At 43.8% G+C, this 27515-nt stretch overlaps 1 protein-coding gene and 1 pseudogene across 2 annotated transcripts in view; both read left to right on the forward strand.

Annotated features, from left to right (window-relative positions):
- DPYSL2 (dihydropyrimidinase like 2) overlaps window positions 1-27515 on the forward strand; it is a 143564-nt gene that overhangs the window by 107986 nt on the left and 8063 nt on the right. For both annotated transcript variants that reach the window (XM_049769447.1, XM_049769448.1), the window contains exons 4-11: window positions 642-806; window positions 4278-4339; window positions 4762-4842; window positions 5484-5552; window positions 11681-11801; window positions 19935-20091; window positions 20727-20868; window positions 23463-23633. In XM_049769447.1, coding sequence (XP_049625404.1) covers window positions 642-806; window positions 4278-4339; window positions 4762-4842; window positions 5484-5552; window positions 11681-11801; window positions 19935-20091; window positions 20727-20868; window positions 23463-23633 — 968 coding nt within the window. The remainder of the gene's footprint in view (window positions 1-641; window positions 807-4277; window positions 4340-4761; window positions 4843-5483; window positions 5553-11680; window positions 11802-19934; window positions 20092-20726; window positions 20869-23462; window positions 23634-27515) is intronic.
- On the forward strand, window positions 25852-25966 carry LOC126005439 (uncharacterized; annotated as a pseudogene).

Raw genomic sequence — 27515 nt, forward strand, 5'->3', positions numbered from 1 at the left:
TTACCTTATTGCTATGTGATGGAGCAATTTCAGGTCAGTCTAAGTCTAGAGTTCTCAGTCCTTTCTAATAGCCTTGCTCAGTAATAATGTAACAATAGCCACCATTTTAAAAACACTTTGAACTTTTAAGATGAAAGATCACCCTTAAATTACAAAGTGGTATTATGCTGCAGAAATGTGAGTGGTGATGAGAGAGTGGATATGCTGTGGACCTTTTAAAAGGCTCGGTCTTGCATGGCTTTGGGCCAGCGTCTTCAAGTTCCCTGCCATCTGGTGGAATGGCATCTCACAAGCAGCAATTGACACACAAAAAAGAGTTTAAATGCTCTGGCCAGCCATTTGACACTGGCATTGTCCATAAGGACTCATTGTCCATGAAAGTGTGTGCTTTCAGGGATTCTGAGCTGAGAAATCAGATCTAGGCAGTTTATGCATGGTTTCACTGGGGTACGCAGACCATGCCAAGTTTCTGCTTTCTTTCTCTTGAGTAGTAAGCTGGATTTAAGTGGAATTTTAAAAGCTGGTTGTAGACATCACTGTCTTGATTTTGAAGCCCTATTGAGGGTTGAATAAGGAAGATAGCTACTGTTCACTAATCATTGAGTTTCTGATTGATGATGCAAATATCGCTTTCTTTTTAGTTGACCACGTCATTCCTGAGCCTGGGACAAGCCTGCTGGCTGCCTTTGACCAGTGGAGGGAATGGGCTGACAGCAAGTCCTGCTGTGACTACTCTCTGCATGTGGATATCACCGAGTGGCATAAAGGCATCCAGGAGGAGATGGAGGCTCTGGTGAAGGACCACGGTAGGTTGTGCTGACCTCAGAAGCTCTAGATATTTCCATTCCAGTACTTGAGCTGGCGCTGCTCTATGAAGAGAAGATCTGAAGAGTGATTCTAGATCCCATTCACACCCACCCCTATGTCCACAGGGTGAGAGAGGGGTTTGAATGCAGCTCAGTCTGATTGAGGGCAACTAACCCAATGAGATCACCAGGAGCATTGATTGATTTGAGAACCTAAGTTTCTTAAGGGGAACTTACTCTTATGCAACAACTGTTTATAGTGTAGTGGTAAAAGAGAATTGTGTGCACTAGCCAGGCTGCATAGTTAGGCTCTAGGAATAATGATCTCAAAGAATCTCAAAGAATAATGATGCGTATCCCAGAGAAAATTCTGGTAGTCTTAAGATTGTGTCTTTTGTAGCCTCTTACTGCATATCAGAAAGGGACAGAAAGTGGAGCATCTAAATCACCTGAGGTGACTATTTCATTTCTAGACTTATTTTAAGGGGTGAGATTCAAGGAGACAATGTCTGTATCTCTGGAATCTTTGTCCTCTGGAATCTGAATGGTTTTAGTTAGTGTTGCCAATCATAAAATTTTGGGAAACTAGATTACTGGGGTCAATGTTGACCTCACTGGATCTCAACCTTTTGTTTTTGGGTTCTGGCATTCTAGACTAAGGAAGGGAGGCTATGCCATGAGCTGTTAGTAAAATGGCAGGTGAGAAATTTCTAGGGGTGGCTATGCTACATATCCACAGATAAGGTGCAAAAGCCCCCTAATCATAGGCTATTTCTCTGTTTTTCCTCATACCAGCTGTGTGATCCAGGATGAGTCATTTACATTTTGTGAGTCTCAATTTTTAAATGACTCACACAAGGGCATTGAACTAGATAACTTGAATCTTTCCACCATGAAGGGGCCACGTAACCAAATATAGATAACCTATGACCCTTCTTATGCATGGGAATGTAGAGACATAAATGAAGCTTCACTTTGTAATGAAGCTGGTCCAGTTCCCTTGCAGGGGCGTCATTGTTACCCTTGCATTGAGCCTGAGAGTGTGGGGTACCCTGAAACTCTGAACTCAGACAGCATCCAGCACCACCAGGTGGCTTGAATTAAACTCCAAAGCTGTAAGGCTGCCAGTATAATTGTTTGCCTTTGTGATGGACGATGGGCAGAGATGTTTGGTCTGGTGACTCTGAGACAAACTCTAAAATGCCAGGCTGAGAATCACATTTGCTGGTTGCTTTAGTAGAGTAAAATGAAAATGTTCTTTTTTTTTTAAAATTAACATGGAGGACATAATGTTTATTAAAGAAAACATAGGTTATCCAAAGTAAATTAATTTTCTTGTGAAAATCACAATTATAGGAGAGCATTTATTTACCCTTTAAGAATGACTATAATGTACATTTTATCTTCTAATTAGTTTTTTGGTTGTGTTTTGTTTACTATATGTTTAGTTATGTTTACTATATGCATTTCCAGGTAAATGATTTATTTTACCATTATGAATGATACTTTAGTGTTAAAAAATGTTTTGGACATTTTTTTGTTGTTGTAAAATTTTTGCTTTATTTAAGCTATACTATATACCATGAAGGTTTATAAAACTGTAAACTAATTGTAAATCAGTTGAAAATTGTGGGGAGAAGTAGAGAAAAAATTTTCTTTATAAAGTTGTTTTGTATTAAAATAGTTACCTCTTCATTTATTTTCAGAATTTGACATTATGTTGAATTTCTTTTCCAGTAGTCACTTTATCTGAAAGTGATGACAAATTTCTTTTGAGCATAGGTGCTTTTTGTTTTTAAAACTAATAAGCAGGCATTGGAGTTTATTGAATACATGTTTTGTAATTGCTCCCAATGCTGTATTGATCTTTGGTCCACACATAGATTGAGTTACATTGATATATTTTTCTGTTTTTATTTTAAATTCTTTTAATTTTTGGATCACAGCTAGCTGTACTCAGGACTTACTCCTGGCTCTGTGTTTAGGGATCATTCCTGGCCGTGCCCAGGGAACCATGTGCAATGAACCAGGGTCAGCCACATACAATGCAAGTGCTTTAACCCCAGACTTTAGAAGAGTAATTTTTTTTCTTGTTCTTTTTGTTTGTTTTGGGGTCACATCTCCTGTACTCACCGATCATTCCTGACAGTCCCTAGGGAACTCAGTAAGTGGTACTGGTCTAAAACCAGGGTTAGCTGCATACAAAGCAAGCACTTCACCCATTCTCCTATCTCTCTAGCCTGTCTGCTTTTGCTTGTTTTCATTTAAAACTTAAAGAAGAATTACTGTAGTTTAGGTCACATGTTTACAAGAGTATTGATCTTAATATTTTTTGCTTGTTTGTTTTTGTTTTGGAACCAACCCCAGCTTGCTCTGGGCTAACTCCTGGCTGTGTGCTAGGGATCACTCCTGGCAGGGATTGGGGGAACATATGAGATGCTTGGGGGATCGAACCAGGATCAGCCACATGCACGGCAAACAGACTACCTTCTGTGCTATCACTTTGTCCCTGATGTTTTGTTTTTTGAAGTACATAGTTATCACCCCCCCTCCCACTGGAGCGCTCGAGGTCCTCCACAGATGTTTTTTTTTTTTTCTTCTATTTTTTCATTCCCCCCTCCCCGTGATCAGTTTTAAGCTTGGGGTTCAGTGGCATTAAACACATTCATGTTGGTGCCTAACCATTACCAGCATGTATCTGAATTTATCTTCCAACTGGAAACTACATTCACTAAGCAGCAATTTTCTATTCTATTATTGTCCCAGTTCCTTGTAATATCTCTTTTAAATTTTGTCTTCATGAATGAGATAAGTAAGTGGATCTTTACTTAATATGACTGGCCAGTTTGTCCTTTTGACATTTATTTCATTTAGTATAATAGTTTCAATATGGGTAATTGGTGTGGTACCAAAAGTGTCAGAAGTTTTAATTCATCTTTAAGGTTAAAATATCCATTGTATGTATGGAAAGATCACATTTGGTTTAGGGACACTTAGGTTCCACCTCTTAACTTTGTGAAGAAAGCTGCTGGGAATATAGATGTGTGTAGAAATATGGACAACTTGTTTTTCCAACAGTTTGAAACTTAGAAAACTTGGACGAATACACCTGGACATATTATTTATTTTTTACTCCATAAGCTTTATTATTCTGTGTTCCTCTTTTTTATATGTCTCAACACATTTTTATTGTCTTTATCTCTTGCTTTTTTTGGGGGGGAGGTTGGGCCATACATACCCAGTGACGCTCAAGGGTTACTCCTGGCAATGAGCTCAGAAATTGCTCCTGGCTTGGGGTACCATATGGGATGCCGGGGATCGAACTGAGGTCATTCCTGGATCAGCTGGGTGCAAGGCAAACACCCAACCGCTGCGCTACATTCTGGCCCCTAACTCTTGCTTATTTTTTCATCATTGTTTGATGTACTCATATCTATTTGAAGTCACATGTTGTCTCTGTTTTATCCTTAGGGGTGAATTCCTTCCTTGTGTACATGGCTTTCAAAGATCGCTTCCAGCTAACAGATTCCCAGGTAAGAAAAACCTACTTTGTGGCACAAACTCACTGGCACTGGTGCTGTGGTCTTGAAGGTGGCTTCCTGTGACCATTCATGCCTTGGCTTCATTCCTTTAGAGAGTGTATGTGCCCTGGCCTAGGCCCCCAGGACTTTGTTCCAGCAGTTCTGAAATCTACTGGGAAGTGTGTGTGTGTGTGTGTGGGGGGGGTGGGTACTGAGCTGGCTGTGGTTTTTCTCATGGCTTCCTTAATATATATCCTTCTTGGTTCTGCTGCCCACCGTTAAGACTGCGAGGTTTTCTATTGCTCTGTACAGCTCTTGGGGCCTGGTTAAATAGCCAGGTTCATAAAAATAGTCCAGGGGGCTGACAGAACCATGACTGTATGGCTGGACATACATGATTGCCTGCCTTTGATCTTACTCTCCCCCTCTCTCAGATCTATGAAGTGCTGAGTGTGATCCGGGATATTGGTGCCATCGCCCAAGTCCATGCAGAAAACGGCGACATCATTGCAGAGGTCTGGCTTTCTTCCCTTAATTGCTTTATGACTTGCAAGGGAAAGGTTGGGTTCTGGAGGGCTGGGAAGCAGCTCAGTGGGTTGGCACTCAGAGGACTTGATTTGCTGGTACCACATGGACACCCCCAAAGGCAGCAGGGTGTGCCCAAACATCACTGAATCCCTGGATATGGCTGTGCCCAAATATCCCTGAGTTGCTAGGCCTGGGGCACTGTGCCTTTAGACCTAAACTGGCTGAACTGAGTATTTCAGGAGTGACACCGGGACTCCCTCAGTTATGCGTGGGGAACTCAGAGTCCCACTCAGTGGCATCACCTGATCATGCAGCTAGTTCCCTCTATGGGGAAGCAGTTCTCTCTGAGCTGTGATACAGTTACTCCAACCTCGGCTCTTCTTGGCCGGACAGACCTTTACACTGTAGCCTGGGGCTAGAGAGTGGCCTTGGCCCAAGGGAGCACAGCCATGTGGAGAGGCTAGAACTGAGCCACCTCAGCCTAGGTGGGTTCCAGAATTTTCCCAAGGCATTGGGGTGAGTGGTCAGCTATGATTTTCTGTCTCCCATGAGTAAGTGAGACCCAGGATGCCAGCAGTCAGCCCTGTGCAGCCCAGACCTCCTGACCTTGTCTTCTTCAACATTGCAGGAGCAGCAGAGGATCTTAGATCTGGGCATTACCGGCCCTGAGGGACATGTTTTGAGCCGGCCCGAGGAGGTGAGAGGATGCCACACTGGTGCTATGGAGGGCAGCCTCTCGGCTGTTGGGTATGGGTTCTCTGGAAGTGCTGGGTCACTAAGTGACACTTAGACACACTAAGTGCTGTGTGTCTAAATAGGCAGCCCTGAACAATGAGTGGAATAGTGCGGCTCACCTTTTCTGCATTTTTTTCTTTCTGTCACTGAGTTTCTTAGTCAGTGACAGAAGCCAGTGCCTTATTAGTATCCTGCAATCTGAGGTTTGTGGTTTATAACTTGGGGCCTCCCAAATCTTCCTGGTCACCAAAACATAGTCACAAGGATTTAAAAGCTCTGTTTACCATCCCCATAATATAGGGGAACATGCTACACTGATGGCAGAGGGACTGGGGCCTGCAAAGTAGTCAGCTGTGGTCAGCCATGATGTTTTTTCTGTTTCACTAATTATTGAGCAGCTAATAAAAGCAGCTAATTATTTATAAGCTAGTTATGGATGTAAAGCTTAAGAGGAAGGAGATTCCTTTTGGAAAGAAACGGAGGGGCTGCTTAGAAGCAATACCACTGCTATGGAGCCACAGAATTAGACTGAGTCTGGGAAGTGCTCATGTTAAATTCTGCATCCGAAAGAGGAGGAGTATGCCTACTTATTTGGAAAGTGAACCTGCCAGGCTGCTTGAGTGGGTTAGGTGGCATCAACTTCAGCCTTACTTATTTATTTATTTATTTATTTATTTATTTATTTATTTATTTTTTGATTTTTCGGACCACACCCTTTTGATGCTCAGGGGTTACTCCTGGATAAGCTCTCAGAAGTTGCCCCTGGCTTGGGGGATCGAACCACGGTCCTTCCTTGGCTAGCGCTTGCAAGGCAGACACCTTACCTCTAGCACCACCTCACCAGCCCCAATTTCAGTCTTTTTCGTAAGACTTTGGGGACTTTGATGATGTTGGAATAGGAGAAGGGACATAAAGAAGAGGGAGAAAAAGGCGAAGAACCAAAGCTGTTTGGAACATTTTGCAAACATTAGAAATTTTGTCATTTTCATGCACATGCCACACAGATGCACGTGCAGACACATATGTTCAAGTTCATACAGACACTTATAGACATATATAGATACTCAGACATGGATGCACAGTGCTCCTCCAGATGCAGATATGTACATGTGGAGATGCACATGTATGTGCACTGACATGTATAGGTACACAAGGACACAAATATAGGTACTTTATAGGCTCGCTCAGACATACACACAGATGCTCATAGACACAGACACATAGATGTTCATATGCTAATATATACATGGATGCTTATATATACACATACACAGGTGCCCCCTCACATAGAGGCACATGGATGCCCACCCCCCCACATACTTAGAGGCACATGGATGCCCATATATAGACATACACATGCAAAGACATGCTCATGTAGGGGTCTCGTCAGAATCTTCTTAGATCCCAGGGACATTTTTCTTTCTCCAGATGAATTTCATCTGAATTTCATCTCCATGGGCCATGGACATACAGACCTCCTGTCACCTAACCTTCCCTTTGCTTAAATGGGAGTGGAAGACTGAACTGTGGCCAGCACAAGGTTGAGAGCGGTGGAGGCTTCTGTGCTGGCCACAGAGAACTTCATGCCACAGCCGTGGCTGGTGGTCAGTGATTGCTTGGAGAGAGGGAGAGGGGGAGGGAGGGGTAGAAGAAGAAAGACTCACAGTTGATGTGCTCTGAGCTAGATTTGTAAGGCCTGTGTGTAAACCCGAATAAACATGAGTATAAACCCAAATAGAAGCGCATACAGCTCTCGATGCTGTCTGGGTGATTGTGTTAACTCTGGTTTCCTTTCACAGCTGATTCCTGACCACCTTAATCATTTAACCCAGATTAAACCAAAGGATAAAACGATGGCATAGGAAAGACAGTGCCCACTCAGAAAGCCCTCAGTGTTTCTAGACTTTTTTGGTTCGACTTTAAATCTTGAAGTAGTTTGGGACTCGGCCTGTGTGCCACATGGACTTAGGAGATAGAGGGATGCCATGGCTTCTGTGGGCTTCTTTGTGAGCTGTTCAGCAGTGGGGTTTCCTGAGCAACCATGAGTACCAGACTGTGTGACAATTCCACGGATTCTTTGTAACAGTTGTGAGGTAGATACAGCAGAGTATCCTTCACATAACTCCAGGGAGCCAAGGCACGTGAGCTGTGTGGCCAGATCTAGAAGCCCACTGTGTCCCCTCACATTTGTGGCACTGCCAGAGATTTGATGTGGAGTCTCTGTGTCACTTCTGAGGCTTCCGGAGTAAAACCTCACAATGTGAACTCAGAATATTCCCATATCGGAGAACTAGAAGGTTCAGGGCCCACCTGCTCCCCAGACACCTGTCCACTTGCCAGGTGTGCAAATGCACAAGTAGACTATCTGCCTCTTCCCCACAGCCAGTGAGCCTATACTGTGTGGTGGGCTTTATTTACCCAGTTGGTTGAGGGTACCTGCCCTATTTGAACTGAACCACTGGGTATGGAGTTGCTCTGAGGAGAGCTAATGTCATTTTCCCTGCAACATGGGCTAGTTCTAGGAACTTGTTTCCTCTTCTTTCTGATCCTCTTTGATCCCACCAAAGCTGGAAGCACAGAGGACCCATCCTGGGCTCATTTACCAGCAAGAACCCTCAGAGGACAGTTGTTGTGGTGGCTGCTTTGGCTTCAGAAATTAATCCTGCTTTTCCCTTATTAGATTTAGGAGACATCTCATAGCAGCTGGTACACTGAGAAGTTCAGATCCCCACCTTCTCCTCCTTTGGGGGTTGGCAGATGCAAGAATGCTCCCAGGAGCTCTTTCTCTATGTATGTGTGTATGGCTTTCTCCTTTATCTGCCTTCCAGATTCCTCAGTTTCTCGGAGGCACCTACTATATTCTGAGCTGCTCTGAGAAGTCATCCTTGTGGCCTGTGAATCCCAGGCACCAGCTGACACTTTCTCCCTTGACCATTGTGGTCATTTTCCAGTTTGACTCCAGGATTCTTTGCATTAAACCTTATTTATTAATTGAGTGAATTCCAAAACCATTTTCTAGGTCACTTGAACTTCACAGGCCATGAGGGAGTTTCTGCCAACACAGATAGTCTCATAGTTGACTGCATGCAGGGCTAGAAGCTTTTTCATGGTGTCCTCTACCGCTGCTAGTGTCATGACTGGCTGTGCTTCCACTGCACTGAAGATGTCCCGCCACTCTTGGCTTTTCTTCAGAACCCACCGCATGAGCTCAACCTGCGGGATAGTCTGTGGAGAAAAGGAAATGGTAGAGAATAAATACAGAGATCTAGAAACCACCCCACTGTAAAAGGGTTTCCTGAATATGAGTTAGGGCCAAAGAGATGCTGGGCCATCTGGGTGTGAGGGGAAGTGAGAAGATTGTTCCTGATAAAAGTGTTTTGGGATAAGCTGGGAAGAAAAGATGAAAGTAATAGAGTGGATGAAATGTGGTGGGTGAGTTGCAGCTACAAGGCTGACATTGGGACGTGAGTAGGGACTTCGAGCTGAGGTTGATGAAGGATTTTGACAGTGAAGGAGCTTTCTAACAGGTGTTATGGAAGGTGTAACTGGGCTGTATAAAGAGCTGGGGGATGGACCACAAAAGTTATGTCTTATACTGACACATGTGTAGGGGCACTGGTGTGTCCTGACTGTTGTGTGTCTGACACTTATGTGTCCTAACACTGTTGTATGTCTTCACACTATTGTATTTTGATACTTGTGCATTCTGACAATGTTGTATCTTCTGATATTAGTGTGTACCCTGACATAGCTGTGTGTGCCAGTACTGCTGAATATACTGACATCATTGCATGTACTAATGCTATTGGTGTGTTGGCACTTTATGTATTCTTAGATTGTTTTTTACTTTGGACCCCAGGGCCCTCATTTTTGAAATCAGAAAGCAGAGACAAATGAACCCCAAATTACTGTGAGCTTTATTCTGAGCAAATGGTATCTTTATTTATTAAGCTGTCTTCTGTGAGAGCCATTCATATTTATGGATTGAAACCAAGAGTCACCCTCTCCATAGCTCTGGGTGAATGGGGAGAGAGAAGGGAATTTAAATGACCTTCACTGTTAACATGGTAATCTCGGGGTTTGACCTTCACTTAGACCTTGTGAGGGACTGGGGCAGGACTGTGGTGAGAATTCACCTCTTGGTAGATGAGTGAAACTGCACCAGTGTGGATGGAAGCTGGGCTTTTTGAGATGGGCCTGGATAGGACTGGCACTTTCTTTCTACTGGCTTCCTTATTAGAATATTTGCTCTTCCTGTTTTGCTTATGTCTGTCTTGGTTCTGGCCTGTAGGTGCCCCCTCACCCCCCAGGTATATTTGATGTAGTGTGGGGGCATATCTCACCACTGAGAAGAGGTGAGGATTCTGGCAAAATTCTGTTTTTGCTCTGTAGACCTCGGAGGTGACTACAGGGTTCCTGCTCCCTGTTACTGGGGCCAGAAATATTGTAACTGGGCCAAGGACAGGGAGGGCTGACCTCTCAGCTATTTCAGGAATTTAAAACATTTCAGTGTTTAATGAGCTTTTTCAAGAGCTCTTTTTGGTTTGCCCCTGAATTTCTAGACATCTCTCCTCACACAGTTGATATCCAAGAGGCCAAATGTGAATGAATTGTCTTGGTTTATTAAATTAGATTAGCAGTTAATGCAATTAGAGAATTTCAACTCTAGGCCAAGTTCTGGCAGAGTTGGTTAGCTAAGATGATTCAGTTATTTCTTATGAAAATAGCAACTCTGTATGGAAGAATCTAATTTTAACTAATAACCTAAAATGAAGTCATTTATTTTTTTCAGTAAACATTTTATAATGCCCGCTGTACACTGGACTCTACATTGGGGGCGGTTTAGGGTGGGGCATTATAGATATAAAAACCAAATTAAAGCCAGTCCCTTGCCTCTACAGAGTTAAACTGTAAGGATTTGGGAGGGAACAGGTGGGCTTGAGGGGACCTCGTTGTTCCACAGTTTCACCTTCTTCAGTTGCTAATTCCTCTGATAGATAGAATTTGAGCTAAGTCTTAGCTGATGATGTGCTTAGCAATAATCTCTGTGGTCTTCGACTACCAGTCACCAGAGCATCAAAATTAAAGAATTAGGTATTAGTGAAATAAGCTCTCCCTGCACCTGCCAGAGGTCATTGGTACCAGCCTGTGACTTGATACATCATGTTTCGAAGACAGAGGCCTTTGGTTTTCACAGAAGTAGCCTGCTGTGTGCCCTGTGAGACCACATTGTTCGTGGATGATGCTGGCATCGCTGTGGGCATTTGGCAGGAACCCTGCACATCACATTGCTGACCGTTGGGTTCAAGACCAGTCAAGCAAACACACCAAAATGAGAGCAAGCAGTGTGTATGAATAGTTGTTCTTGAACATTAACAAGCATAACATTGCCTAATGTGGTGATAGCGCATATCTCTGGGTCCTCTGCCCAGATCCTCTGGGTCTCAGGCAGGGCCTGGGATCCTGCATTTCTCATACCCTCCAGGCTAATGATGGCCAAATGTTGGGAACCATTTAAAAAAGGTCCAGGGACCGGAGAGCTAGTCAGGGCGAAGACACCTTGTGCATGGATCAATCCCTGGTACTGCATATGATCCCCTGAGTATCTCCAGAGTGTCCCCTCCAGCATTTAGACAAGAGTAGCCCATGAGGATGGCCAAACCTTCTCCCTACACTTCCTTCTTGCTAATAAAAAAGGTCCAGAGTGGGGTAGATGGCTCAACTGGTAGCAAGTTCCAAGTTTCATCCTGGTTCTACATTGCCAACCCCCCCTCCCACCGTGTGTTTCCTATGGAAACAGGACCAGGGTGGAACACCCTGTTGTGACAGCTAATCAATATTGAGAGTGACAGCAGGAACACACACACACACACACACACACACACACACACACACACACACACACACACACTGGTGTGTTTCCCTTTTATGACAGCTAATCAATAGTGAGTGACACTAGGAAAGCCCTAAGGGCCCCAGGGGTCTTGAGGACACATCGGCCCCACTGTTACCAGCTGTGCAGTGGGTGGAGGGGCTGCTGGAGTGGAAACCAGCTGGGCCCTTTTCTCATACTCAGATGCTGTCTTGTAGGTGGAGGCTGAAGCAGTGAATCGCTCGATCACCATCGCCAACCAGACCAACTGTCCCCTGTACGTCACCAGGGTGATGAGCAAGAGTGCGGCCGAGGTCATCGCCCAGGCCCGGAAAAAGGGTAAGTGCTACCGGCTGTGTGACTGTGACAGTGGGCAGGATGGGAGAGTAAGGGCAGGGATTGCCCCTTTTCCGTACCCTCATGCCAAATCATGGCTTTCATCGTGTTCCAGCATTAACCTAATTACAGCTGAGCAAGGCAGGGGCTCGGGTTTCTCTCTCTGTTCCACTGATGCGGCCTGGCTTGGGTCTATTTAAAGTGCACACAGAAGAGAGTGGTGGAGTTGGGCAGGCATGCTTCCCCCTACCAGTGTTGGATTTAATTTGATGCAGTCTAAATAAACTGGGCACACACACAGATGATGTCACTTTCCATATGCCACAGAATCTTTCTGGGGAATGTTACGTTGCAAAATGCATTTCCCCTTGATGGCTGGTAGTGATTTCTGCAGGGATAAGTAGGAGAGCCTCGAGGGAGTGTGCAGTGGGGTTGTGCTTTAGGCCCTCAAGTCTGGCTTTTGCCATGCTCAAGTCACTCTCTGTAAATAAACTTAATCATGATAGATTCTGGGCTGAGACTGATGTTTTGGATTACTAGGGAGTCTGGACAATGTTCTAGGGAACCAATTTGCTAAGTGCTTCTTCCAGAGGCTGTTCCTTGGGGCACCTGATGTATTATGGATGCTGCAGAGCCTCTGGTTACATGCTGTTGTCTCTTGAGTTTGGATAATCACATTGTGTCCAGTGAGCGCTTCCTAAAGAGAGCCAGGAGTAGCCAACTTGGAGCTGGATCTTGGCCTGAGGTGGATGTGGCTGTCACACAAGCATTTGCCCTCCTTCCTTCAACCTCCACGTTTCCTCCACCCAGGGCCTCTTGTCTCTCCATCTTCAAGTCTCCATTGCTCTTGATTTCTTCTCTTGGCATCTGTCTTGATCTCACATTCATTTTCTCTCCCCTTTTCTAGTTTCTTTGAGGGAACTAGTTCCTGGTGGGAAAAAACTATGATATGGGACCTGGAACAAATTGTTCAGTTACCCCCGAGTCAGTGTGTCCCAGGAGATGATGATTTCCAGACGGACCCTGCACTTCCTGGCCCCTGTTCCTTGGAGCTCTCCTGGGGATTGAATCCTTCCTTATTTTTGAATTGTTGCTCCATTGACTTCGTCCCAGAAACTTGCCCTCTGCTGGCAGTGAGGAGGAATTGCCTGTATTTAAAGTAGTAGGACCTAGTCAGAGTTTTAGCTTTTATCCTGATTACTTTGCAAGATCCTCTCTCTCCAGTATCCTCCCCAGCCGAACACACATTCATAATATGAGGCTTTGTCTCTACGCTCAGAATTCATTGCTGAGTTGCTTCTCCCACCTAGCATGGGGATACTTGGCACTGGGCCTGAAAAGGAGAAATTAGAGAGTAGCTTATTATATTTTTGTTTTTTATACAGTGGTAATGTACCCAGATACTAATAAGCAGAAAGTAAAGTGACATTTTACATTTTTCAACCTTATTTTTAATACAATTTAAAAGCTAAGACCTCATTTTCCAAATTAAAACTTCAACATTAAAAATGTTTTTAGGGACTTGAAGTGATAGCACAGCAGGTAGGGCATTTGATTTGCCTTACATGAGGCCAACCCCTTTTTTACCCCCAGTGTCCCATATGGTCCCCTGAATACCACTAGGAATAATTCCTGAACATAGAGCCAGGAGTAATCCCTGAGCACCCTGGGGTGTGGTCCAGAAACCAAAAAAATTTTTTTTTCTTAAATGGGGGGGGGGGACGGGACACACTGGCTATATGGAGGGGTTACTCCTGGCTCTATGCTTAGGGATCCCTCCTGTTGGTACTTCGAGATGTGTGGTGCTGGGGATTGAACTGAGGTTGACCATAAACAAAGCAAGCACGTCACCCTCTATACTGCCTTTTTCAGCCCCAAATTCAAGCTTTTTCTTTATAAATCGAAAGAGAGGCAGCCTCTCAGTGGACCTGGTCCTAGGAAGATGGTGTTTAAGAGTTACTTCTGGTCTGTGGATACACAGGGCTGGCCTCATGTTATAATCACCTTCCCTGCCTCAGTTTTCTCTCTTGGAAATGCCTAACTGAAATACAGTATTTTGGGGCTCAGTTCCAGGTGTTACTTCATGACTTGGTGCCTGTGTCACTCTCTTGACTCCATACCTTTGACTGTGATCTTGTGTGCATGTTAGAACTGAGTACTGAGGAGGACTTAGTACTGAATATAGAAGTACTCCTCCCCTATATTCACTCTTGAACCTTCAGCCTGTGAGTTCAACTGTGTCTACAGTGAGGTTCTTGGGGTGCCACTTTCAAACTCTATCTTATTTTGCAGTCCTCAGTCACCTCTGTTTTAGAAGAACCAGGGCTACTAGAAAGGAATTTCTGGCTATTTGGAGTGCCAGTGAACACGCATGAGAAAGTTTGCATGGGAAAGTTTAGGATCTTTGTTCAGGATCTTTGTTTTCTTCTACCACACTGGAACTTTGAAATCATATGGGGAATTAATCCAGGTAGGAATTGTTGTTCTTTGTTTCAATTTGCAGCAAAGTATACTCAAACTCTGAGCTAGGGAATGAGGATTAAAATATTCAGGCCATATATATTATATTCATATCTGACTTCCCTTCAGACCATGATATTATTTGAACTATTGAAAAATGCTATGGTCTCCATTATGGTATCTGTTGGAGTTTAGTTCCTTAACCAACTTGATAAAACAAAAGACAGACTGACTCACACCAGAATCCTGGATGAAAAGAAGCAAAGGATTCCCCAGTGGCTAAGAGGGCAAACAGTATCAGTTTATGTTATGGGTTTGCACTCTGGTTTCAATGCCCTCTCCTAAATCAAATCTCAGCAGGTTTTTAATCATCCTTAGGTCTCCTTTTTCCATCTACAGGGGAAGATAGTAAGTGTGACTCATCTTAGGGCAATGTTTGAATAAAACAATGCATGGAATAAAGGAGACAATAATTTGACAAACTATTACACTGGAAGAATAGAATAGAGGTCTGGTTTAGATCGGAGCACTGCAGAAATGCATGCTTGCACTATTCATAATAGTCAAAATTTGAAAATAATCTAAATGACCCAAGAACAGATGATTGGAAACAGAAACTATGGTATATATGCACAATGGAATACTATTTGGCTATAAGAAAAGATAAAACCATGCAATTTGCTGCTACATGGATGAGCCTGGAGAGGTTAGTTAGAATGAAGTTAGTCAGAGGGAAAGGAACGGGCACGGAATGATATCATATGTGGGATATAGAGAAACGTAGTAGGGGGATAACAGGTGCTCAAAAGCAATAGAGACAAAGAACAGGAGAAACTGGTCTTCAGTAGGAAGCTTGACACTGGGGCATGGGGGATAAATAAAGGAAGGGAACACTAGGGTAGTGGGTCAGGGAAGTGACTGCCACAGAGGCAGCCTGGGGGTTAGGAGGGAAACTGAGATAATTGGTAGAGGGAAGTAGAACTGGGATTAGTATTAGAACTTTGCAGGTCTGCAACTAATTCATGAATAACTTCGTAATTCTATAATTCATGGTGATTCAGTGAAAAAATAAAAAGTAATGCATGCTCACCCAAAGCAGGGTTTCCTTTCTGCTAAGGATAGCTTTTCAGCTTCTCTGTGATCTCCTGGTCCCTGGAGGCACATGGAGGCACTGCCAACTTGGTTCATTTGTTTACTGGAGAGACGCTTCTCTCATTCAGTGAGCTTTGACCGCATGCTACTGTAGGCCTTTCTGCCAGAGAAACTGTTACTGTTCCAGGCCTCAGTCAGCTCCTTCAAAAGGAGGAAAAGTTACAGAAAATGGACAGTATTAAAAAAAAAGGTGCAATCCAAGTTTGGTAGAGCACTGATGAAGGAGCTGCATATTGTCACACCCATCTGTCTCAGAGCACCAGGTTGCACACAAGGATACAGCATTTCTCTACCAAAGTCGGCTCTGAAGAATCATGATCCTGGGTACCCTGTGACCTGTTGATCTCAGATAGGGTTATTAGGTCCACCAGGATGTGATATGGTTGTATTGACCCCAGAAAGTGGGAACTACCTTCACGTGCCTACTTGCCCATGTTGAACAACAAGTTGGACGGTAGACTTTCCCCTGACAGACCCCCACCCTAATAGGAATGTGCTGCTTCCTTTGTTGTGAGTGTTTAGCAGGATGCATGGATCAGCAGTCTATTCAGGAGATACATAGAGGAATAAGACACAGTGGGACCAGAAAACCTGGGACAATTGGGGTGACTTTCACTCTTCAGAAGAACTGAGAATAACAGATTATAAGTTCATGTTTTGGAGAAACTGAAATGTGTAGGTGGAATATATTACCCCAGATCATCCAGCCTTGGGGAAATAGAGTCAACGGTCCAGGCTCCTGGCTCCTTCTCTTTCTACTGTATGGGGATTAGACTCCTTCAAACTGCCTTTGGTGGACCTATGAAATTGTGTTTGCCTGCGGAGGCCTTCCATATGTGAATGGTAGCATGTGGGCAGTGTCTAATGACTTCATTTGGGGGACACTGTCCTCATCTCCCCAAAGTAAACCAAATGTAGAAACACAGGACAGCTGTGGCTACTGAAGTTTTTTTTTTTTAAATTCTGGGAACTTAAACTTGAGACAAGTCTTCCTGTGCCCTACAGGTGGCTACAGATGTGGCTTGGATATAATGAGAAACATATTTAGGAACTCTCCCTCCAACCACCCCAGCTTATTATTAGCATTATGCTAATATACAGCCTGAAGTTTGCCTGTTATGTATGAAGTATGGACTGGCTTGTGAGGGTCATAAAACCTCATCCAATGCTATCATTGCTTGCCACAGAAATATTTAAATGCACATAAAAATTTATATGCACATACATATGGTATGAGGGAGAGTGAGTGGGCTGTCTTCAGGGATTGGCTCTTGCAGTTGTGGGCATTGACAACTCTGGTGTGCTGATTGTGCCAGCATGTTGGACTAGAGCCTTGGGTTGGGTGATGCAGCCCCGGAAGGCAGGCCTGAGACAGTGTCTTTCCGCCTATGCTCCCATCACAGAGACTCACTTTCCGTGTAAGGCAGCCATTTTCAGAAAGACTGCCTTTGTTTACCAGCCATCTTCACTTGGGTGCTCCTGGAAATACGGGTCTCTTTTAGCACAGATAGCAAAATATAGAGGCCCTTGAATTGGGGATTTAAATCCTTGAAAAATACCCTTTTCTTCCCTATTTTTTCCAGCCAGTTTTCTTATTCTCAGTTTGACAAAATTGTCAAGTATCAAATACATGGGCCCACAGAACCTGGAAAATATTTGGTGGGATCAAGGTGTGCCAAGGACAATTAGCACACCTTTATTACTGGGGATGAACTCCTTAGTGCTTTGAAATGAAATCAGATTAGAGACTTGTTCAGGAACTGTGATCATTCTTGGCACCAAAGTCTGGTGATAAGATTCTCCATGGATAGCCTCAGGAGAAAGTATAGAGTGTGTGTGTGGGTGGGGGGAGAGAGGGATTAGCTTTTACACTGTGCTTTTATGGCAACTTGAAAATGCATGTACATGATTCACTTATTAATGGGAAATAACTAGTAAGCAGATTTGGAAGTTGTCAAATGTTCCGAGACCCCAGCTTTTCTGTTATTCTTTCTGCATGCACTTGAGTCCCAAGGCTGCTGTGAATAGATGCTGCCTCATGGCCCCTGCAGCTCTCAGCCTCTCTCTGCAAGCTGCCAAAGGCTGCTAAGGGACACATCCTCTAGCCCAGAATTTCCCAGGGGAAGAAAATCATGAAGGTCAGTTTGGTGCCAAGAAAGCATCTGCGGTGTGTTTAGAGAAGTGTAGAAAGGCCAATTAAGCCCATTTTGTGGTTTATTATTATTAGTGGTAATCATTTCTGGCACGCTGTTCAGTGGTGTCCGCGGCTGACTCAGCTCCAGGGAGAAGATCCTCTGCAGCTCCCTCTACACTTGCTGCAAAACAAGGAGCACTTTGGGGTCCCCAGGCCCTGGTGCTGGGAGACAGTGCCTGCGAGTGACCCCCCATTTTCCCTGTTCTAACTCCTACCCTGACTGACCCTGGGGACTATGTGCTGCATCTTTGGAAATGAAACAGCAATTGAAACACATGCGAGCACCCATTTCCTTTGCTAAATGCCCTCTTGCTTGGCCCTCATCCAGAATCCTGGCTGAGCCTTGGTTTAAGGAGGCCTTTGTGGTCAGCTATGGCCCTGGATTCTCCAGCCTGGCTCTGGGTTCTGTGGCCTCTGGGTGATGTGTCTGTCCCTAAGCACAGATTCACCCACCCTCTGCCCAGGCTCCAGTTCCCTGGACTCAGCTCAGTTGTATTTCACTGCAAGCATCATCTTTCACCCTGATGGCATTTAGGAGGATGTGGTCCAAAAGGCAGCCCCCCTTTGAACACTGTTTCCCAGGGCAGGACCGAAAACAGAGTCTGGAGTGCATGAGTGAGAGCAAGTGCTAGGAAAGTCAGGACACGTTCTGTTCGTGGGGGTTTAGAAAGGGGCGGCCACTCCAGTCTTTCTGCTCTCTTTTTAACACTCACAGCACCGGGCCACCTTCAGGGTGACTCGTCCTAATGCTATGTCCAAGTCATGTTCAGACAGCAGCCAGGGGTACCTCTGCTGGTTTGACAGATGCTCCAGCCGGAGCAGAGCATCTGTGAGAACTGGGGGCTGGGGGCCAGCCCTGTCTTGCTCTGCATTTGCATTTCTTAAATGTCCTGGGCAGCACCCAGGCCTCCTCATCTTACTGGTATTTTTCCACTTTGGAATGTGGGAGCTGTTTGGGCAGCCCCTCGGCTGACTTTTGCTAGAGCCCCTGCAGGTGATTTGGGGAACACCCAGCACCTTTCTTCCTTGGGGCTTCCTTCTGTGTGCAGCTGTTCCTGCCTTCTGGGCTCACCATCTTCCCTGGGTGATTCTGATTCTCTCCACGGCACTGCCTGCCCAGGCCTCTCCCTGTCTTGGATCTCTGGCTAAACAGCAACAGTGACTCTTTTGTGTAATTCCTGAGGCTGGAGGGGCCTGAGCAGCAATTGCAGAGAAGAGGGTGACACCGTATATTAGAAGCGATAAGACCTGGAAGAGGCCACAGGAGGAAGGGAGACACATTCCTCACTGCGAAGTGTTTGGCTTTGAGTGCCTTGTGTTGGAGAAGAGACTAAAGTCTTGGCTGGAGGACTGTGGGGTGAGGTCAGCTCTGGGGAGGGTGAGGAGAGGTAAATTCCGGGTGGTGGTGAGTCTGGCCTGCGATCAAATTCCAGCTCTCAGGCTTGGAATTTATAACAAACTTGACCTTTCAATCAGTTGAAAACACGTTGGGACCTATGATTATGTATAGGAAGGGTGTCTCCATCTAGTGGGGAATCAGGAATTCAAAACTGGTGACTGGGCAATAGCACAGTAAATAGGGCTCTTGTCTTGCACATGGCTGACCCAGGTTCAACCTCTGGTCCCATATGGTCCCCCAAACCCTGCCAGGAGGGATTCCTAGGTGCAGAGACAGGAGTAACTTCTGAGCACTGTTGGGTGTGGCCCCAAACAAACGAACAAAAACCAAAAAAAACTGGTGACTTAAAAGTTGGAATTCTTGGGTTCGGAGAGATAGCAAGGAGGTAGGGCATTTTCCTTGCATGCAGAAGGATGGTGATTCGAATCCCAGCATTTCATATGGTCCCCCGAGCCTGCCAGGAGTGATTTCTGAGCATAGAGCCAGGAGTAACCCCTGAGTGCTTCTGGGTGTGACCCAAAAACAAAAACAAAACAAAAAGAGTGTTTGGGGAACAGTGTGAAGTAAGAATCTCAGTGGCATTGGAGTTTTTTTCCTGAAAGGGACCTGAAGTGAGAGTAATCATAAAGGTTATATGACAGCTGAGGGTCAACAGTGGAGGAGGCAGAAATCTTGAGAATGTTCGGCATCACTTTGGGAGATGTTCAGATACGAAAGGCAGGTCAAAGACAGGTTTATAGGGAGCAGAGTTCATATTGGATCAGGAATTCAGCCTCCTCAATTGTGAATTCCCTCAATTTGTAGGATGATCCTGGCCCTTCTAGAAGGGATGGTGAGGGCCCCTGGCATGTTCTCAGGTAGTAGTGACTACTGAGATAATGGTTTCATTCCTCTTTGGTACAGTACTCATCCTTGTTTTTCTGATTGGCAGGAACTGTGGTGTATGGTGAGCCCATCACTGCCAGCTTAGGAACTGATGGCTCTCACTACTGGAGCAAGAACTGGGCCAAGGCTGCAGCTTTCGTCACCTCTCCACCCCTGAGTCCTGACCCAACCACTCCGGACTTTCTGAATTCCTTGCTGTCTTGGTGAGTCCTAGTGACTTAACTCTCCTGCTGCTTTCCTCACACCAAGCTGTCCTGGCAGGGTACAACATGGTAGCTGAAAGTTCCTGTAATCAGAGATGCTTATTTTCAATTTGAATTGCTGAAGGGAAGGTTATGAAATTATCCCTCCAGCTCTGTTTTGGGGGTAGGGATTCTGGATAAAAGTTAAAGCCATCTTGAAAGTCAACCAAGGAGATAAATGGAAGTATCAAACATTTCCGCTGTGGTGTCTTGTCATTTTTTTTTTTTTTTTTTTTTTTGGTTTTTGGGTCACACCCGGCAGCACTCAGGGGTGACTCCTGGCTCTATGCTCAGAAATCGCCCCTGGCAGGCACAGGGGACCGTATGGGATGCCGAGATTCGAACCGATGACCTTCTGCATGAAAGGCAAATGCCTTACCTCCATGCTATCTCTCCGGCCATCTTGTCACTCTTGAGTAACTTCACCAAATTGATTTAGAATACAGCTGTGGATTGAATCATCTTCCCAAATTTTCTGTCTCCTGAGGGAAAGATTTAAACACTTTCTCTGGTCTGGCACATTAAAAGATGAAATTCAAGGACAATTTGAAGCCATGAATGATGAGTTAATGTCCAGTTTTATGTTTTCTGTCTAGTGGAGATCTCCAAGTGACTGGCAGTGCCCATTGTACTTTTAACACTGCCCAGAAGGCTGTAGGAAAGGACAACTTCACTCTCATTCCTGAAGGTACCAATGGCACTGAGGAACGGATGTCTGTCATCTGGGATAAGGCTGTGGTAAGAAGCCATGATCTTCCTCTGACCCCAGCTTTCCTTTCTCTCTTCCTCTGAGACCATGGGTCTTTGTTGGACCTTGAAATGGCAATCAAGAACATTTTGAAAAATTGATACTTGGGTGACAGTCTTTCTTATCTTTGGAAACCCAAATCACTGCTTTTTATCATTTTCTCCTAAGTATTACCTATGTTTCTTACCATCATTATCTCTATATATTAGTGGATAGTTTACTATAAAAATAAAATTTTATCATGTCTGTCATTTTTGATTAGTCTAATAAAATTTTCTTTGCAACCTGGTGATTTTTCAGCCTTGGATGTGAACGAAATTTCTTCAAGCTGAGTATTGGGCTTTTTGCCTTTTTCTTTACTAAGGGCTTCTGGCAGGCCTGCATCAAACATACACTGACCTGTAAGGACTTAAGTTTTTTAAAAATAAGTTGCACTTAATAACAGAAGAGATTTTCTGTTTCCTACTGAGGAAATACATACACACATAGATGTAAACAAATATACTTGTTCCAAAAAGTATTAAGTAGAAATTGCTCATAACACAATATTTCAAGTATAGAATTATAATGAATGTTACGGCTAAATGTCTTTCAGTTTTTGCCTGTGCAGGAATACACCTATGAGAGGTGCATATGATGTGTGTGTTTGTGCTTGTGTGTAAGTAGCATTGGCATCACCTTTATTTGTGTGTTTTCTAAAAATCACATCATGATTTAGGCATAGGGAGATAGCTCGGAATGCTGGAGCACATGCTTTACATAGGGGATGCTGGGATTTAGCCCTTGGCACTGTATGGCCTGTGAGCACCATCAGAAGAAATTCCCAAGTCCTAGGCATGACTACTCCTGTCCCTTAAAATGTCTTCATATTTAAATATACTTGGGAAACTTCAAGAGCAGATTACCCATCTTAATGCTGAATTAGAACTTGTTTTTCAGTTGTAATTATTTGGTTGAACACTTAGCTATTTATGACTTTACTCTTAGAACCATGTCCTTGTAGGCATATCTTGGGGCACATTTTACTGGTAGGAAAATTTTCTAGATGTTGTATTTCTTAATTAAGGGTAATGAAGGCATTTGTTACTCAGCCAGAGTTCCTTCCAGAAAGGGTTCACCCAGTTCTAGGCCACCAGTCTATATTGTCAGTTTTTGTGTGATTACCCAGATTGATGTGATTAGCACAAACACAAATTCTGTTGATTTGGTGAATTTGTGTCTTATTGACTTATAATAAATTATTTTAGTTATTAATAGGCATTTTTATATCCTTTAGAATTTTTTTTAATATCTGCTCATTTATTTTTAAAACATTTAAAAATTAAATTAAATTTGACATATTTTTTTGGAGAGGAGGGGTCTTCCAAAGTGGTGTTAAGGAGACCCTATTTTCCTTTTGGCCCTTCTCAGTCAACCAGGTCTACAGTTAAGTTGCAAGGGCCCTGTGGGCCAGGGGATTACCTGGCCACCCTGGCAGGCCTTCCTGGGCCTCTGGGATTACACCTGACAATGCCTGGAGGACCATGTGTTGCTATGATAGAGCTAAGGTGGATTTCATTTAAGATATGCAGCTTCTCCCTTATACTATCTCTCCAGGTCAATACCTATAAATTTCTGTGTCTTGAAAAAAATTTTTTTAATTACTTTTAGATTATATCAGTAATGCTCAAGGCTTACTTCTGGCTCTGGGCTTATGGTTCACTCCTGGAGTCATTGGGGGCCTAGGGGACCATATAGGGTACTGGGAATTAATTGGAGTCAGCCATGTGAAAGGCAAGTGCTTTACCTACTGTATTCACTATCTGGCACCAATAACAGTTAATTAGTTTTGGCTCATTTTTTGTCTGTTTGAGCAGGTTTCCTAACTCAGAGATACACAGTGATTTTCTCAAATTCTGCATTTACAAGAGAGTGGAATAGTAGTAGAAGAGATGAGAAATAGAAATATGATTGGCACTTTGATAAACTACGTAAAGCCACATATAAGGCAAAAAGTTCCATGTTGTCTTGACTAGAATTCAAGACTATGAAGCTAAATGCTGTTTCCTGAAGAGACATTACACTCCTTTCAACATTCAACTTTTATTTTGAAATAATTATAGATCCTCGAGACATTGCAAAGATAGACACAAGGCCCTTTATACCTTTGCCCAGTTTCTCCAATGGTTATATTATCTGGTGATTATAGGATTCAGAGCAAAACTAGCAGAAGGATGATAGTATAGTGTGTATGTGTGTGGTTCTGAGTGATTTCGTCTCAAGGAGTTTTATGTAATCACCTTTGTGGTCAGTCAAGGCACAGATCTCTGTCACTATGGACTTCTTTCTGGTGTCCCTGAAAAGTTATATCTTCTTGAACCTTTGGAGAAATCTTTAAATCATCTCTTTTTCATTGCTATAACTTATTTTTGGATCTGTAAATAAATGTAAAGTAGGGCCTTCTGAAATTTCTTTTCGCCTAGTACAGTGATTTTTAGCATTTGTTTAAGTTTTATACGTAACTTGAAGGCCTCTTGCTCTTTATGGCTAAGAAGTGTACCACTCTTTGATTTCTAACCCACTTTTGGTGTGTGTCACTCATCAGGTCACTGGGAAGATGGATGAGAACCAGTTTGTGGCAGTGACCAGCACCAATGCAGCCAAAGTCTTCAACCTTTACCCAAGGAAGGGCCGCATTGCTGTGGGATCTGATGCTGACCTGGTCATCTGGGACCCTGACAGCGTTAAAACCATCTCTGCTAAGACCCACAACAGCGTAAGGAATCATGCAGGATCAACCCAATTGAATGACTCCCTGGGAGTCACCAGATTTATGATAATGCTTGCTGTATTAAGAATGAACTTTTCCCAGGTTATAGTGTGGCTTGCATTTTCCTGAGAAAAATAAGTAGCTATTTACTTTTCTTTAGTGAGGGCCTTAGAGTGTGACTTTAGGAATATCATGGTTTCTTAATAACTAGAGAGCTCTTCCTATCTCTGGAGTCCTAAGGAATGCCAACATCAGAACTTCTTGAATTTGAAATGACATTTTATTTTATAGTTTTTGAACCACACCCAGTGATGCTCAGGGCTTAAGCCTGACTCTGCACTCAGGAATCCTGCCAGCGCTCAGGGGACCATACGAGATGTAGATTAAACCCCATTTAGCTACATACAAGTGCTGTATTATTGCTTCAGCAATAAGGGACTTTTAGTAAAATATGGAAAAGTCCACACCCAAGATGCCCACTGAGCACTATTGATCTCTTACCTTTTCTCTCAGTGACATTTTTATTTTATTTACCTAAAGTAAATGATTGGCCTTGGCTTTTGCCCAAATAAAAGAACTGTCCCAGGTGACCACTGTGATTTTAGGATCTGGAACTTCATTGTCTCTTATCTCCTGGCCTAATCTGCAGAATTAGGGGACCTCAGCAGGTGACCTTATGCCACATCTTCAGGTGATGTGAAGGGCTTAGAGGAATTTGGTGTCCAAGTATCTTGTGATTCTGAGTCTGAGATAAATCACAGAATAATTTTTATAGGAATAATTTTAGGAATGAAAACATGTAAGTTTATACATAAAAATATTGAAAGAACATAGGCAAGGGGAAAATTTGTGACTAAAAAAAGAACATGGGACATAAATACTTTTTGAGAGAAACTGAACATGATTCTTCAAGTGAATTATTAATGAAGATATTGTAGAGGAAATTCTAAGCTGAAGGCTGACTTGGTAGGAGTCCGAACCTTCTAGACTCTATATGGAGATTGTGAACCACCGGGTTCTGGTGCCTCCACAGTTGTCGTGGAAGCTCAGTGAGCTCCAGCATTCTCCAAGAGAGCCCAGGGCCCTTGCCCAAATCCCAGTTTTCTCACCTTTGCACTCCTCTTATTTCTGCTGGCACCCGTGGGTGCTGTAATTTTTGAGTCTCTTCTGAGAAGGCTGCTCAACTCTCAGAACATACTGTGGACTTCTCCACCCTTCCATTCCAGTACAGCTCTCTGGTCACCCATGGGGAGCATTGGCCACAAGTGTTGGGGGCTGGCATCAGGGGCTATCCAGAACAGCTTCATGGGTGGAGTCCCCAGTGAACTTAACTCTTTGTAAGCACTTAGCATCACATTCCCATGTGCTCTTTCATTTGGCCTTCTCGATAGAGGGATGCTGTTATTATCCCAGTTGGGAAGATAAATAAGCGGAGGCTTAAAGAGCTTAGTGACCAGTGTAGCGTTACATAGCTATTTTGCGGTAGAGCTAGAATTAGAACCCGAAATTGTCCTGGTTCTTCCTTGCCAGACTGTGCATGCAGCTTCTTGGTCAGGGTGATAGAGAGAAAGGGCTTTCCTTGCCTTGCAAATCGTATTCCCCGGTTAATAGGATAAGTGAGCTGGATGCACTGTGTAAGTGTCCACCAACCTCACCAGAGAGAGCTTGAATTAGGAGAATTTAAGCCAGGAGAAGAGACAATTAAGATGCAAGGGGCCGGATTCCACCCTTCAGCTATTCTACTCCCATTTTCTCAGAGCAGTGGTGCTGCCCAGTCTTGACCTCCAAAAGCCCCACGTAATAACTACACGCTTCCACATGTGCCTTTTTTTTCATCCTCACCTGTTTGAAAGAACACCCCACTAAGCACATCTGTGCAGCATCAATCATCTCCGAGAAGACAAGTAGGAGAGGAGGCTTTCCCCTTGTAATCCAGTGTTTCATACCAGGAAGCTAATTAGCTCTAATTTGGAGCATTGAACTAACTATTATTGACAACCTCATTGCTAAGCCTGTTTGGGCTTTCCAGGCACCGAGCCAGCCAGATGAGTCATTTTGGGGATGTTGTGTGCATATAGTTTAAAATGTCTTACCTGGTGAGTGATAAAGCTTGTGAAGCTCATGATCTGACAGAGGGTCAGCGTTCAACACCTTTGGCTGTAATGCCACCACGGGGTATGTCAGTTGGAGTCCTGAACTGATTCCTGTTTGTTAAAGAGACATAGCCTGTCTACGGGCCTGAACGCGCCTGATCTCATCTGATCTCAGAAGCTAAGCAGGGTCGGGCCTGGTTAGTACTTGGATGGGAGACCACCTGGGAATACCGGGTGCTGTAGGCTTTAAATAAATAAATAAACAAACAAACAAACAAACATAGCCCCCAAGCTTTTCTTGGTATTTATAGGCAATAAAATACAACATATTTTCTCATGTCTTTGAATACTTAAAGGCTTACAAGTTCACTGGGAAGGCTGAATTGAAAAGAAAATGATGGGGCCGGTGCGGTGGCGCAAGCTGTAAGACATCTGTTTTACTGGTGCTAGCCTAGGACGGACCACGGTTCGATCCCCCCATATCCCGTATGGTCCCCCAAGCCAGGAGCAATTTCTGAGCGCATAGTGAGCATTTTCCACTTTATAAAGTAGTGTGTAATATACTTTACTTTTTTTTTTAGAGACACAACCACAAGAGGCAAGTACCCTATCTATTGTACTATCTCTTTGACCTCTTATTTTCTTTGATCTGATTCTGTCATAGGTCATACGAAGTGGATAGGAATTTGAAATTTGGTGAGGTTTTTTGGAGAGTGGGGTAGGGACCTGAGCTGTGCTCAGGAGTTACTCCTGGCTCTGCACTCAGGGATCACCTTTAGCAGTGCTCAGGGATATGGGATGCTGGTGATCAAGCCTGGGTTGACCACATGCAAGTCAAGTGTCTTAACGGCTGTAGTGTCTTTCTGGCCCAGGAGTTTGAGATTTGGAGCAAGGGTATAGAGTTACTCAGTTGATGGGTGTGGCTGCTAGACAGAAGGCTTTTGATTGCATACTGTGATAGCCAAGGCAGACTTTCAGGTTGTAGCTGGCTTGGAGGTCCCTGAAGGAGCTGAGCTTGCTCCAGTACATGTGGAATAAATTATAGTGTCATGTCTGATAGGATTGTGCAGTGCAGATCTGTACACATTTGTGCTGTGTTCCCTTCTTTGGTAAGTCATGGGAGGAAGGAAAGTGGTATTCTAAGATATTTCATCTGCTTAGACTAATACTTATCAACTCTTGGCTTTTATTATCTTTTCTCTAATCAGTGACTAAGAAATTCCATTAATCTCTATCAGTTTTGCTGAATGATGATACATTTAATTTATATCTTTCTGTATACTGTGTGCTATATCAGGCAAGTTGATGTCACTAAGTTTGACTGATTAGTTTGACTGAATGATGGAGCTTAAAATATACATAAAATCCCACTGATGTTTATAGCAGTCATCATTCAATTTGTGTTTGAAAGGGAAAATATCCAAAATGAGAGGAGTCAGTACGAGTATTCCATAGAAATCCCTGTTTCTAGAAAGGAGCAATGGTATAGTAGGTAGGACAGTTTGCCTTACATGAGGCCGACTCAGGTTCAATCCATAGCATCCCATATAGTTCCTCAAGCATCACCAAAAGTAATTCCTGCATGCAGAGACAGAAGTAACTTCTAAGCACTGCCAGTTCAAAAAATCAAAAAAGAAAAGAAAAAAACTCCTGTTCTACCAGGGTTGGCATAAATCAGAGGTGAATCTGCCTGGTAGACAAATCTTGTGAGCTTCAATGCCAGGGGGGAAAGCCAGCCTGCATCCCCCTTCAAAGGACTCAGTGCTGGCTAGATCGAAAGCTGTGGTGGCATAAC

The sequence above is a fragment of the Suncus etruscus genome, chromosome 3 (genome assembly GCF_024139225.1).
Source record: "Suncus etruscus isolate mSunEtr1 chromosome 3, mSunEtr1.pri.cur, whole genome shotgun sequence".
NCBI lineage: Eukaryota > Metazoa > Chordata > Mammalia > Eulipotyphla > Soricidae > Suncus > Suncus etruscus.